The sequence below is a fragment of the Rhipicephalus microplus genome, chromosome 10 (genome assembly GCF_043290135.1).
Source record: "Rhipicephalus microplus isolate Deutch F79 chromosome 10, USDA_Rmic, whole genome shotgun sequence".
Taxonomy (NCBI): domain Eukaryota; kingdom Metazoa; phylum Arthropoda; class Arachnida; order Ixodida; family Ixodidae; genus Rhipicephalus; species Rhipicephalus microplus.
In genome coordinates, this window is record NC_134709.1 from 23,217,582 (window position 1) to 23,230,730 (window position 13,149).

Below are 13,149 nucleotides of genomic sequence, written 5' to 3' on the forward strand. Positions count from 1 at the left end.
TAGATAAGGGGATCAGCCACCGTCTCCCAATCTACTTCTCTGTATATCTGTCGTGGACCGATTTATTGTGAAAAACAGTGACGACATGGCAGTCGGGTTAGCGCCGGTCTAACAGGAGCTCAGATTTCTTGCACAGCGACAACCGCAGAAACTCGTTGTCTTCCTATTCCTTACTACACATTTAATATTTCTCTATTCCTTTCCTTGTGAATCGCTACTGAGATGTCCTATTTTGCTGGTGACAGCTACGGGTTCCCTTTTAACGCCATAGCTTTAAAGAGCTCTGTCGCAGAAAAGCCGCTGCCGGCGTCGGCGCCGTTGGTTGAGAGCGAAAAATCGTCTGTGCGTCTGTGACTGAAAAATCAAGTTACCGAGATAGCCACGGGAGGCCGCTACTTGTCCAGGCGTGCGCGCGCGATCACATTGAAAAAGCCGCGCATTGGAAGAAAAAAAGTGCTCAAGGTCAATAGTCGCTGTAGTTTTTGTCCTGCAACCCCTCCCTGCAGCGCTTTCGTCGGGACGAGAGAAGAGATAATTCAATTGCAGCATGCGTCGAACCTTTGTAACTCCACTCGCATTGGACGGATTCCTAAAACTTTTGCGGCGTTGAATTCGTGAGGCAATAAGCTCTTCTAGTGCATTCATTCCATGTTACTTGAAAAAGTGCTTCAGGGGCCCCTTTAACGCATTTTGTTCGACAGGTGTTACGACGAAAACGAGCCCATTCGGCGATAATAGCGCGTACTGGTCCAATCTACCGTGTGCGTGTTTATGTGCGTGCGTGTGTATGTAACAAAACATATGAATAAGTATGCACTTAGTGGTTGAAGGGTGCACTAGGGGGCTGGATTTCGCTATCGCGTTCAACTCTTAGGTGCGAAGTTTAGGGGGCTCCCCAATTTTTATATTCGTTTCTTGGTTTAAAATCACTATAAATTGAGAAGGTGATACGTAAGATGCCCAATTACGCTGTCGCGTTCTACTCTTGAAGCCGGTGTTTAAGCGCCTCCCAAATTTTCTTTATAGGTGGCAACCCTGTATAGTTTACTTTGAATTCCGTTCGTAGAAGTGTCTTGTGGCTTCACCGCGACGTACCTAAAGCTGCGGGGAAGCCACAGCTCAAGGGCAAATTTCAGCGTGTGCTCCATTACTTATCGCGCACTCCTCCTGCTGAGCCTAGTACGCTGTGAAACGCGGCACACGACAACGTTCGTGATTTGTCGTGCGGATTTCGCAATATAAAGCAATCCAAGCTATAGAACGTTGACCTCCAGCTTTCGCCAGTTCTCTGTACTACGTTAAGTCTGATGGCTATCAAAGCCATATTGCATCTTTGAAACAGACAATCAAGAAAGTGCTTACTAAACGTATGCCTTGCAAGTATAGTAATGACAAATAACACTGATTGTTATGTGTCTATTCTCATTACAACAAACACTCATTATTATGTGTCTAATCTCATTATTAGTGTGCCTAGCAAAAACGAGCGCCCTTCAATTTACATTTCTTTCTTTCATTACGAGTATACTGTAATGTGCCATCAGCTTGAGATTTTTAAACACGTTAACCACATGTGCTGTGCGGTTTCTACAGACTAGAGTCACAAATTAATGGAAAATTCTTTTCAACTAGAAAGGTAGGGTTTTTTCAAACATTTGAGGACGTCTGTACGTGTATACCTTTTCGCAGATGCTCGGTTGAGGGATGCCACCCATCCAGTTCTCCATTGTGCTCGTTCTCTGTATGACGACCTGCGAAGATGTGAAATTTAGAAATTTGGCGCGGGGTTTGTACCCAAGGGCGCACAAGTACTTCTTTTTCTTTTAAATGCTGACTGAATGACTGGCTTGAATAATGTATTCTATGCTTCATTGATTTAATAATTACTGGTCTAGCTGGCCTAACGTGCCCCCGTATCGTATACTTTCGCCACCGAGATTTCAGGCCCAATTAAAAGCTTGTGTGCTGACATTGGTTAAAACATTTCTTCCGGTCAGAAACTAGGCGAAAATTATTTAACGTGTTCTATTGCCGCGTCTAGCGGCTGCACCGCGAACTAGAGGCGGTGACGTTTGACGCGTCTGAAAGCGGGCACGCCAGCCTTGCCAGTCGACGCCAGCTCCTCTCGAGGCGCTCCCGACGCGCAACACGGGTAGCGAACTATTTTCCCAGGTGGTGCACGTTTCGGTGCCTTTGCGAAAGGGGGATGTAAGGGAGAGGTGGAAAAAGAAGGAAATGAGCAGGACAGGAAGGCATGCATCCCGCTTCTGCCACGGGGACAAGTGACGTTACGGCCGCCTATGCGCAGTTGCTAATCATAATAGTTGTTGGGATTTTACGTCTCAAAGCCACCACATGATTGTGAGAGACTGCATAGTGGAGGGCTCCGGGAAATTTCCACCACCTGGGCGTCTCCAGCGTGCACCTTACGCGTGCCTAAAGCACTTTCGCCTCCATCGAATATGCAGCAGCCCCGACCGGAATTCGAACCCGCGACCTGTAGGTCAGCAGTCGAGAACCGCATTCACGAGACCACGTCGACGGGGTTACGCGCAACTGCTAGCGCGCTCACATCCACCAAAAACGCAGCTATCTGTTCAAAAGTATCTGAAATGAACTCTGTCGTAACAGTCGCGCCTTCCTAGGAAAATTCGAATGCTCCCGTAATTTTTTTTTTTTGCTTTGCGTGTTTTCGTTCAGTATCTCTGGGTGCCAGAATAACACACTGATCACGAAAGAAGACGTGTATTTGGAGGCCACTGGCAAAAATTTGGCAGCGTGATGTTCTCTAAGCCTACATTTTAAACCTGCGGGCGTACGAGAGATGAAACAACACGAAAGAGCAAGGACCGAAAGTCGCCGTTGTTCGCAGGCGTCCCATAGTGCGAAACCAAGCGGCAGCAAAGATAAATGATCGGATCTCTCGACCTCATCGGCATATATTGAAAGTTACTTTAACTATCATCATAATCATCTTGACTATGCCCACTGCAGTACAAATGCCTCTCCCGTGTTCCTCCAAGTCGGTCCTCCGCTTGCCGTGGCAACGTTATGCTTCCTCTTCGCGGGTTTGCCTCCTCTTGGAATCCAGTCTAGTTACTTTTGGAGAACAGCGGTTGTATTGCATCACCATCCATAGTGGTCTAGTGGATAGGCTGACCCAAAGGTCGCGAGATCGAATCCCGAAGGCGAAAGTGCTTGAGGGCCGTGTGCTTAAATTGAGGTGCACGATAAGATAACCGAGGTGGTCCAAATTTGCGGATCCCTCCGCCACGGCGTCTCTCATAACGATATCGCAGTTTGGGGGACGTAAAACTCCGACAATTTTTCAATTACTATGATACCGAGTGGCTACCTGGCCAACGCGCTGCGTGCCCTGCCCGTGTCCTATACTATATAAACCCACCTGAATCCTTCCGCGGTTCTGGCTTGGCGGGGACTGGTGCAGCTTGAGCAGCAGGTCGTTGTCGCGGTCCAAGGGAATGGTGGCGAACCCCGTGGCGAAGGTCGCCTCGCGCCAGTCGCACCAGCGCAGCAGGCGCACCACCAGGCGCGTGAAGAATCCCACTGCGAAACGATGTTCAGTCAGTCGATCAGTCAAACATTTATGAGAAGCGTGTGATCTCCAGCTTGTTGGTACACGTTCAGAGTACTGCGCTCTGTCCCGTTTCTTCTGTCTCTTCCTTGCTGTTATTGCGCTGATTTTTTTTAACTACAATCATTTATAGTTGTGCTTTTAACAAACGACCTAGTACTGTCCGAGAAAGAATCGAGCATTCGGGAAGTATTTCTGCGACTCAACTATGACCGTGATCTGGCCTGCTATAGCGTTCCCTTTCTTGAAAACCTGTCTATCATCGATATTCAATCAAAAATGCTGCGTCACGCCGATAGCGCACACGCCGTTCGTGACAGGGAAAATTCCGGGATAGCGGCGAGGAGGCAAGGGAAGTGCTGGAGGTTGACGACGATTGCAGCTCTGTGGCAGAAATGCCGTACGAAGTACTCGTTTGTTGTGGAATGCATCGACGTCGCCAGGACGAGGACGACGAAGTGGATGCAGAAATGCACAAGCACGCGCCCAGCAGCAGGACTAGCCTCGCGGTGTTGTAACTACCGTGTGGGCATAAAAATAAAAGAAAAAATACAGTTGGCTTAGTTCGGCTGTGCCAGGATATACATAGCGTGAGCTACGGACAAACGGACGGACGGACAGACAGATGGACGGACGGACTAGCAAGCGAGCTCACGTCACAGTTAAGCGCCAGCCTGGTAGTGACACCATAGAGTTTCTCAAAATTAACTAGAGGGCACTCTGGCGCTGTGATCGTTCAGCGACCATGGGAATGATGGGTAGTACACACATTTGCCTAGTTTTCGTACTTGCGGGCGGCGAATCGTACTTGCGGCTTCGTTTATTGCTGTGTCTCGGTTTTGTTTTGAAAGAAAGATTCAACCCTTTTGAACTTCGTGAGCCAATTTAGATAGTAAGTCTAAAAAAATAAAATGGTGAAGCGCAACTGCTGAACATTTGCTAATACTTGTTTCGTAAGAAAACGGTTCCAAGCCACACGAACACACACGGAGCCAAAGGCAGGCCAGAAGTACGAATATTAGACAAATGTGTGTACTACCTATCATTCCCATGCTCGCTGAAGTGCCGTGCGTTGCAGCTCCCATAGACACTAGTGCCAGAGTTCCCTCTAGTTAGTATTGTGAGAAACTCTATGAGTGACACGTCCCTCCAGGCCTTCTCCGGCGTGCCGGCTGTGCGCCGTGTGACGTCACTACTCCTCGGACATGCGCATCGCGGCTCTGGATAAGCCACGCGAAAGTGCTCAACATCGGCCAGTGTAACTTACGCTACAAAAGGACAGGCCACGTTTTCAGTGGGTTGCGCCAAAGTGCTGAGAATCCAACGAACCAACCAATCAGACGAAGCCAGGACCTCGAGCAGAGTGGACGCGTTACCTTAGTTGAGAGTGAACTTCCGGGAGTGCAACGCCTGTCCGAGTTGCATCGTCGGACGTCAACGACCGAGAGACCTCCCATACGGCACGTCTCCTGTCCTGTTCCTGGCGCGCCCCGCCGCGGTGGTCTAGTGGCTAAGGTACTCGGCTGCTGACCCGCAGGTCGCGGGTTCAAATCCCGGCTGCGGCGGCTGCATTTCCGATGGAGGCGGAAATGTCGTAGGCCCGTGTGCTCAGATTTGGGTGCACGTTAAAGAACCCCAGGTGGTCAAAATTTCCGGAGCCCTCCACTACGGCGTCTCTCATAATCATATGGTGGTTTTGGGACGTTAAACCCCACAAATCAAATGTTCCTGGCGCCAAGCAGACGGGACGCAGAAGATCCGGACAGGAATCCTCCGTCGCGTCGAAGGAGTCAGCGAGGGACAACGCCACGATAGCATCGTCTCATTACAAACTGTGAGTGCTTCATTGCGTGAACTCTTTTGTAGAGATAATTTGGGCGTTTATATTGTGTACTTGTGATATGTATCTTGGCTATTTGTTAGAGAGTTTGTGTGCCGTGCGGTGGGGTCCATGGGTCATGTTATCTCAGAAACCAGCGTTTCCGAGACAAAATAACTAAGCATGATCCCCGAACCACTTTCACAACATCGGATTTTAGCGGTGAAGCACCATAAGGCGCAGGCAAGGTTCGCGTTGTTGTAGCCACCGCTAGTACTGAGAACGCTCACTGGATGGCACTGTGGTGCTCACACTAGTCTGAGAAAGGACCGAAAGTCGCCGTTATTCGCAGGCGACTTTCGACAGGTATCCAAGCCTGCAGAGGTAAAACGGGGGCTTGGGCAGGGGTGCCCCTTGTCACCCTTATTATTCATGATGTACCTACAAGGATTAGAGGCAAAATTAGAGGGAAGTGGGCTGGGCTTCAACCTCTCTTTAGTCAAACAAGGAAAACTTATTGATCAGGCACTACCAGCATTAATGTACGCAGATGATATAGTGCTAATGGCCAACAACAAGGAAGATTTGCAGAGATTGATGGACATCTGCGGTAATGAGGGAGATAGGTTAGATTTTAGATTCAGTAAGGAAAAATCAGCAGTCATGATTTTCAATGACAACGAAGGTAGTGAGCTTAGGATACAGGACGTCACGCTAGAGATAACAGATAAATACAAATATCTGGGCGTATGGATAAGCAATGGGACCGAGTACCTGAGGGAACACGAAATATACGTGATGACTAAAGGTAACAGGAATGCAGCAGTGATGAAAAATAGGGCACTGTGGAATTACAATAGGTATGGTGTTGTGAGAGGAATATGGAAAGGGGTCATGGTTCCGGGGCTGATGTTCGGCAATGCGGTCTTGTGCATGAGATCAGAAGTTCAAGCAAGATTAGAAATTAAGCAACGTGGAATAGGTAGGCTTGCTTTAGGAGCTCACGGGAATACACCAAATCAGGGAGTACAAGGTGATATGGGATGTACATCATTTGATGGCAGGGAAGCTAGCAGCAAGATAAAATTTGAGAAGCGATTGAGAGAAATGAAGGAGGAGCGTTGGGCTAGGAAGGTTTTCAGCTACTTGTACATGAAGAATGTCGATACAAAATGGAGGAAGCGAACCAGGAAGTTGACTGGTAAATACTTAGAAAACAGCAGGTGGCCAAACCAAAAAGAGCTATCGGTTAAGAAGAAAGTGAAGGAAACGGAGACTGACATGTGGAAAATGGGCATGATTAAGAAGTCCGCACTAGAGATCTATCGAACGTTTAAGCAGGAAATTGCCAAGGAAAGGATCTATGATAATACTCGGGGTAGTTCTCTACTGTTTGAGGCAAGGACAGGAGTACTGCGAACCAAGACATATCGGGCCAAATACGAAGGGGTAGACACAGTATGCAGTGCGTGTGGAGAGGAAGAAGAAACTGCCGAACACTTGATAATGTTCTGTAAAGGGCTTCACCCTATAGTTCAGGATGATGGCGCAAAGTTTTTCAAAGCACTGGGGTTTAGGGACCGGCAGGGCAAAATAGACTTTAAGCAAGTAGACTTAACTAGAAGGAGGTTATCTGATTGGTGGCTAAAGTCAAGGCACGAGTGAAAATTGAACTTCACTGCAAAGTACGAATCCTCAAACTCACTTTTTAAGGAAAGAATAAATAAATATAGTTTTGAATTCATTAAGTATTACGGCTTGGTGGCGGTAGCCACCGCCCGATCTAAAGGGTACAGCCATATCCATCCATCCATCCATAGTACTCGGATTGCTCACTAGATGGTACTGCGGTGCGTGATTCGTTCCGATGCGCGCTATCGTGTGATAGGAGACCGCGCTCGCTCTTTCGTTAAAATGCGTTCGCTCTTGGCGCGCTTCCTCTTTCGCTGGCAGTCTGTGGGCTTCGGGTATGAGCGAGGAAGTCAAAGCGGCGGAGGGCTCGGAAAACGGCTGCAGCGTGTGCTCGCCGTCTCTATGATGGTGATCGACTGGGCAAGATTTACGGATGATTCACGGTTTACCGATGTGCATCCGGAGCTTCGCCCACTCATCATAATTCACTTCGTGGATACGTGGATATGCTGTCGGGTTTTTTTTTATTGGAGTAGAAACTGACGGTGTGCTTATAGAGTAACATGTATAACAAAGTGAAAAAACTCTCTTGTCTGGAACGACGGAGCGTCACGCTCGAAACTGCACGAACGACATCTTCAGTCGTACATACCTCACGTCGTAGCATGCGCGGCGTCAACGACGTGCCTGCATTGCATTTTCTATCCTTGTTTATTATCGTGATTGAAACAGACGCTTTGGATATCGGATGCGCTCTGAACGGTCTAATGCGAGAAAGCCAGTTTTGCCAAAAGGGTGAAGCAATGTATGCGATAGCAACATTATCGAATGTTTTACGAGGCAAGGCTAGCATTTTTAGGCACAATCATAATTGTAGTAAACATGCGCTTGCTAAGTAAACATGTTTCCTGTGGCGTGGCCACAGTAGATGACCACAACACGGCTCGTGCGCAGTCACGACGATGATGTGTCGCCGCTGGTGGCAGTTTGTTATTTGTAGAGCACATGTATATATGTGGTCAGGCCCTCCCTCGGGTGTGCTCGGAATGATGGTAAAGACCCACATGACGAAATGTATTACTTATTTATTGACGTGCAGGAATAAAAGACAGAAAATATAGTATTTGATTATAGAAACACCGGTGAATATAAAGGATACGAAGTAAGGCTGGTAGGCAACTCATTTAGATTTGATCTCGCGTAACTCTTCAAAATGCTGGTGTAAAAAAACTTGCCCCCCCCCCCACCCCACCTCCAGGTACACTTATGGCACCGTTTTTTTTTTGTGTGTGTGTTGAGAGCGCAGCCCATGGAAGCTCCCGCCTGCTGTAGGGGCACAAGCCGGACGCTGATCGTTGCCGCGATAGCGCATAACCATAAGCCCCCCCCTCCATCCTTCCCTTGTTCGCTCACTATACGAGCGAGTGCGCAGACGACCCGGGCCGGAAAAGCGATGTTTGTTTCGCAGAAAGAGAAGGCTAGCACATCCTTCCCCGTGTATATATATACATATATATATATATATATATATATATATATATATATATATATATATATATATATATATATATATATATATATATATATATATATATACGTCGATCGCGGTGACAGTGGCGACAATAACCAGCCGATACTTATGAAAGGATTTTGTAGCGCGATGCAAAATACGTAAACAGTAAGGGATAGACTTTCGCCTTTCCATATAAGGCGTGGACCCGGGTGTATAGCCAGTGGGTAGCACACCGAACCCGCCCGCTCCCCCCTCCCCCCGCATCGAATTTTTTCACCATGGCATAGAAGTCAAAATGGCCATCTCAAGGGGGTGCCCCCCCCTCCCCCCCAAAAAGAATTTGTGGCTATGCCCGTGGTGCGTTGCTGTTTTCTGTAATTTTTTATAACGCGGATATTGTGGACATACTGCAGCTTAGAAATACTTACTCCACTGCAGCTTAGAAATGCCCACAGTAAAGCCGCAATATTTTAGCCAGCTTGAGTAAGATGTAGCACTATGAATAACACACTCGTCCATACCTGGCAGCAGACCTGCGAAGTCGATGAAGAACACGAGAGCGTCGCTGCTTGGGGAGTTTCCCAAGGTCATTGACTTTGTTTGTAGCGAGTACGCGAGCCAAGGGACGACACAGAAGGCTTCCTCCTCGTCTTCAAAAGCCATTTCCTGAAAGAAAACCTGAATAAGTAAATTTTGGCAGAACTAGGGGCGGATCCAGCCACACATTTTAGGTGGTTCTGAAGTAACATCTAACGAGGGGCGGCTATCGCCCCTACCACCCCCTCCCTCTGGATCCGCCACTGGGCAGAACTGATTTAGATTATTCTCAATGTGTATGCGAAAGCGTATAGACAATGGTCTCAAGTTGACCTCAGTTACTGGACTTGTCACAAAATTTGAAATACCTGCAGAATCGGAACACTGAAGAAGGTGTGAGGTGGACGGTCAACAAATATTCAGCTAGCGTGGTCACTTGAAACATCTTATCTCGCATTTACAGTGACAGGCTCACACCAGGAAATGAAGCAGGCGCTGTGATCAGCACAGTATAGCAATGGCAGCTATTACCATCGGTTTTAAGTACTGATAGCTTAGCTTAGTAGAAAAGCCATTGTGCGTTGCTGTAGAAGCACATTGTCACTGGCCAGCGCTTACCGACGGGATTCGTTCGTAGTGGGCCACTAAGATGTCCAGGGAGCTGAGGACAGCCACCAGTGTTTCCAGCTGGTCCGTCGAGTGACTCCACAGTGACCTGAGTTGCTTGTAACTTATGCGGTAGCAGGCCGGCTCCTTCTTTCCCTTGGGGACATCCTCCCAGCATGTCTGCTTCTGAAATAACAAATGAAACATACGTTCGAAAAGGTGGTCCAAGTACTGCAAAGTTGAATGCTATGGGTTCTTACCTGCCAGGACCACGTGATTATGAGGCACGCTTTGATGGGAAACTCAATATCCACCACCTGGTGTTCTTTAGCGTGCATTTATATAGGTACACGGATGTTTGACCATGTCGACTCCTTGAATTCCATCTACTCTGTTTATGATGCACTTAGGGCGTGCGTACCTAACTGCATTGATAACCGCCGAGTACCGTCTGCTATCAGGAGTTCATTTTCGAGAGCTTCAACTATAGACAGCATGTCGCTGTGGCAAAGCGGACACTGTATTGCTCTTCTAAGCACGAGGTCGCGGGTTCACACGCTATTTAAATGGTTATAAGTCGTTTCGCCAGTGTGAACGTCACGGTTGAAATGGCTGCCCCACCATGGTCAACATTGCGATTCAGCTAATTGCAACATATTCGTCTTGAAGCTTTTGCGCAAGCGCAAAGCGGCAAAGATGAGAAACACACGGAGGGAAGCAATCTGTAGCATGTGATTACAAGTTGTGACATATGCGCTGTTTACGTTTTTTATTGGATTGCGCAGATCTGAGAGTTTTCAAGTGAGCGTTTCAAGAGAGAGCGAGAAAACCATTTATTGAATTAGGCTTGTGAGGGAAGGTGGGATGGTCCCTTATTCCAGGAACGCTCTGGCCTGGACAGCCTGCCGAGCTCGAGCGACGAGTTGACGCTGCTCGACCAGGTTGATCGTTTCAAAAAAATAATAATAATAATAAAACAGTTATTGGATTGTGCCAGTCCGTGTGTTTCTCGTCTTCGACCCCGTGTGCTTGTGCGAATACTTCAAGACTCCATGGTCGCCCAACTAGTGTTAGTCGCGGTTTTTATGGTGCCTTAAGACACTTTCGCTGTAAAAAAAGTAGACAGTGTTTCATAAACACTTCATTCGCGTCTGCGTAAACAGGACTTGAACGGAGCAGACTCGCCTGCGGCGCCGAGCCGACGAGCTTGTAGAGGGCGTCGAGGAACCACTGCGGCCTGAGGATGACGATGCCGTCCCAGCGGCTGTCGAGAACGCCGACGCCCGTGCCCCGGTGCTGGCAGCCGAAGCACACGAGCTTGCCCTGCTGGTGAAGGAAGTGGACGACCGAGTGGAATCCGTCCTCATTCTCGATTCCTTCCTGGCGGCCGATCTCCTCCAACTGCGTGGCGGGAACGAAAAAAATGCGTAGATTAGTAGCGGTAGTATACTGTGAGATCGTTTACATGTCTTTTTCACTTCTTAATAGCGTATAGCAAACAACGGAAACACACAGACTTCGTCAGATGTTTCCTTTCCTGTGTGTTCTCGTTCTTTGCTGCGCTGATTCAAAGTGAAATTGTATAGATGTCTACAAAAAGTTTTGTATGCAGAAAAAATTGTGACCACATCAGTTGCACTGTTACTGACGCCTGATCACTCTAATTGGTATCTATAGTTCTTCTGTTCGTGACCTTCACCTGCAATACCAAGACGCAATGCACCAATGGTGTCTTCCGTTTAAATGGTAATCACTAAAGTGACGTAACCACTAAGGGGTAATCGCTAGGGTGGCAATCACTAGCACACAACGGACGCTGTTCTACCGAAATAACCGTGGCTGCTGACCCGCAGGTCGCGGGATCGAATCCCAGCTGCGGCGGCTGCATTTCCTATGGAGGCGAAAATGTAGGCCCGTGGGTTCAGATTTGGGTGCACGTTAAAGAACTTCAGGTGGGGGAATTTTTCGGAGCCCTCCACTACAGCGTCTCTCATAATATATGGTGGTTCTGGGACGTTAAACCCCACATATCAATCAATTAACCGAAATAACCGAACTTGAGTCCGATTTGCTTGCGGGTCCCGATTGTTTCTAGAGAAGCAGAAGAATGTTATCAGCCGGCCCGCCGCATAACTGCGTGCGACCAGAACATCAGTACACTATTGCTGTTGATGTCATATATGACAATGGTTCATACCTTTTGCAGGGGATTGGCCGAGTAATTTCTTTAAGGTTGTGCCGGTTCATTAAGGTAACGCTGGTTTTTATTAAGGTTGTGCCCAAAGAAATGAGCCCTCTAAAATTCCTTTCCTTCATTCAAAGACAGATAGCGATGACCGCAATGGTGGCTACATGGTTAGAGCGTGCGCTTCAACTGCGCGAGGTACCGGGCTTGATTCCCAGAGCAGACCGGGAACCCACCGGTTTTTCCCATTGGGTAGAGGAGTACACAGACCTGGCGCTCGATTGTTTCTGGGCACTCACCTCGGAAGCTAGCCCCATAAAGTTCTGCGAAGGCCCCTGGGGGTACTTTAATCCATCACAGCCTAGGGGAAATAGTTGAGCATCCGCCGCTGCTGTGGGAGGCATAGAATTCCTGCCGCCAGGCATCTACTGGCTAAATGGGTACAAGCGTACTTCTGGTCTGATGCTCGGCAGAACGAAGTTCATACTCATAGTCGCCTGGAAAGGGCACCCACCCTGTGGGAAATTGGCGGCATGCGCCCGCAAGACCTGAGATTAAGGTCACCCTCTCTCTATTTTTTTTGTGACAGACAGACAGAAAATGCGGCGCGAGAACTTTTGTTCAACTTGCTGGTCGTGTAGAACGCGCTTCAGAGTTCGTCCCAAACGTGTACGCGTGCGTACCTGGTAGAGGCTGGCGAAGTACACGCCGTTCTCGAGCAGCCTGGCGAGCGCCCTCTCGAAGGCGAGCCACCTGAGCGGCACCTCGTGACCTACGCAGTCCATGCGTGCCGCCACGTGCTCCACCTTGCGGCGCAGGGCTTCCAGGGCCTCCTCGGGGTCGTCATAGTCGCCGCTGGACTCCGTCAGCGCCAACGGTGGCTGCAGCGACGGGGTCGACAGGGGTGACTGCTCCGCTCCGCAGCAGTCGACGGCGAAGTACATGGGCAGCACGTGGCGACCGTACGCCTTGTTGCGCAGGGTTTCCCGCAGCTGCGTGAACTTCTCGGAGATCTGTGGACGCGGAACAGGAAAACGAAACACACGATATCGTTTTCTCCGACGTGTTAATCCAGGCGCAATGTTCGCAACACGAACTGCAGAGAACAGACGGGGTTCTTCACGTTTCAAACATTGCTGAAGAATTGACACGTTTAGCAACCGCAGACCCAGGAATAAGTTCTACTAGATCACAACATCACTACGAGGCGTGCCATATCGATATCGCTACCAGCGTTGATAGCAGATTAGTTGGTTCTGGAA

At 48.6% G+C, this 13,149-nt stretch overlaps 1 protein-coding gene across 1 annotated transcript in view; it reads right to left on the reverse strand.

Moving 5' to 3' along the window:
• The window catches only part of LOC142774890 (uncharacterized), a 46,237-nt gene that overhangs the window by 15,037 nt on the left and 18,051 nt on the right, over positions 1–13,149 (reverse strand). The window contains exons 10-15 of the mRNA XM_075876036.1: positions 12,571–12,900; positions 10,888–11,103; positions 9,715–9,888; positions 9,081–9,225; positions 3,407–3,567; positions 1,680–1,751 (exon numbers count right to left, since the gene is read on the reverse strand). Of these exons, the coding sequence (XP_075732151.1) occupies positions 1,680–1,751; positions 3,407–3,567; positions 9,081–9,225; positions 9,715–9,888; positions 10,888–11,103; positions 12,571–12,900 (1,098 nt within the window). The remainder of the gene's footprint in view (positions 1–1,679; positions 1,752–3,406; positions 3,568–9,080; positions 9,226–9,714; positions 9,889–10,887; positions 11,104–12,570; positions 12,901–13,149) is intronic.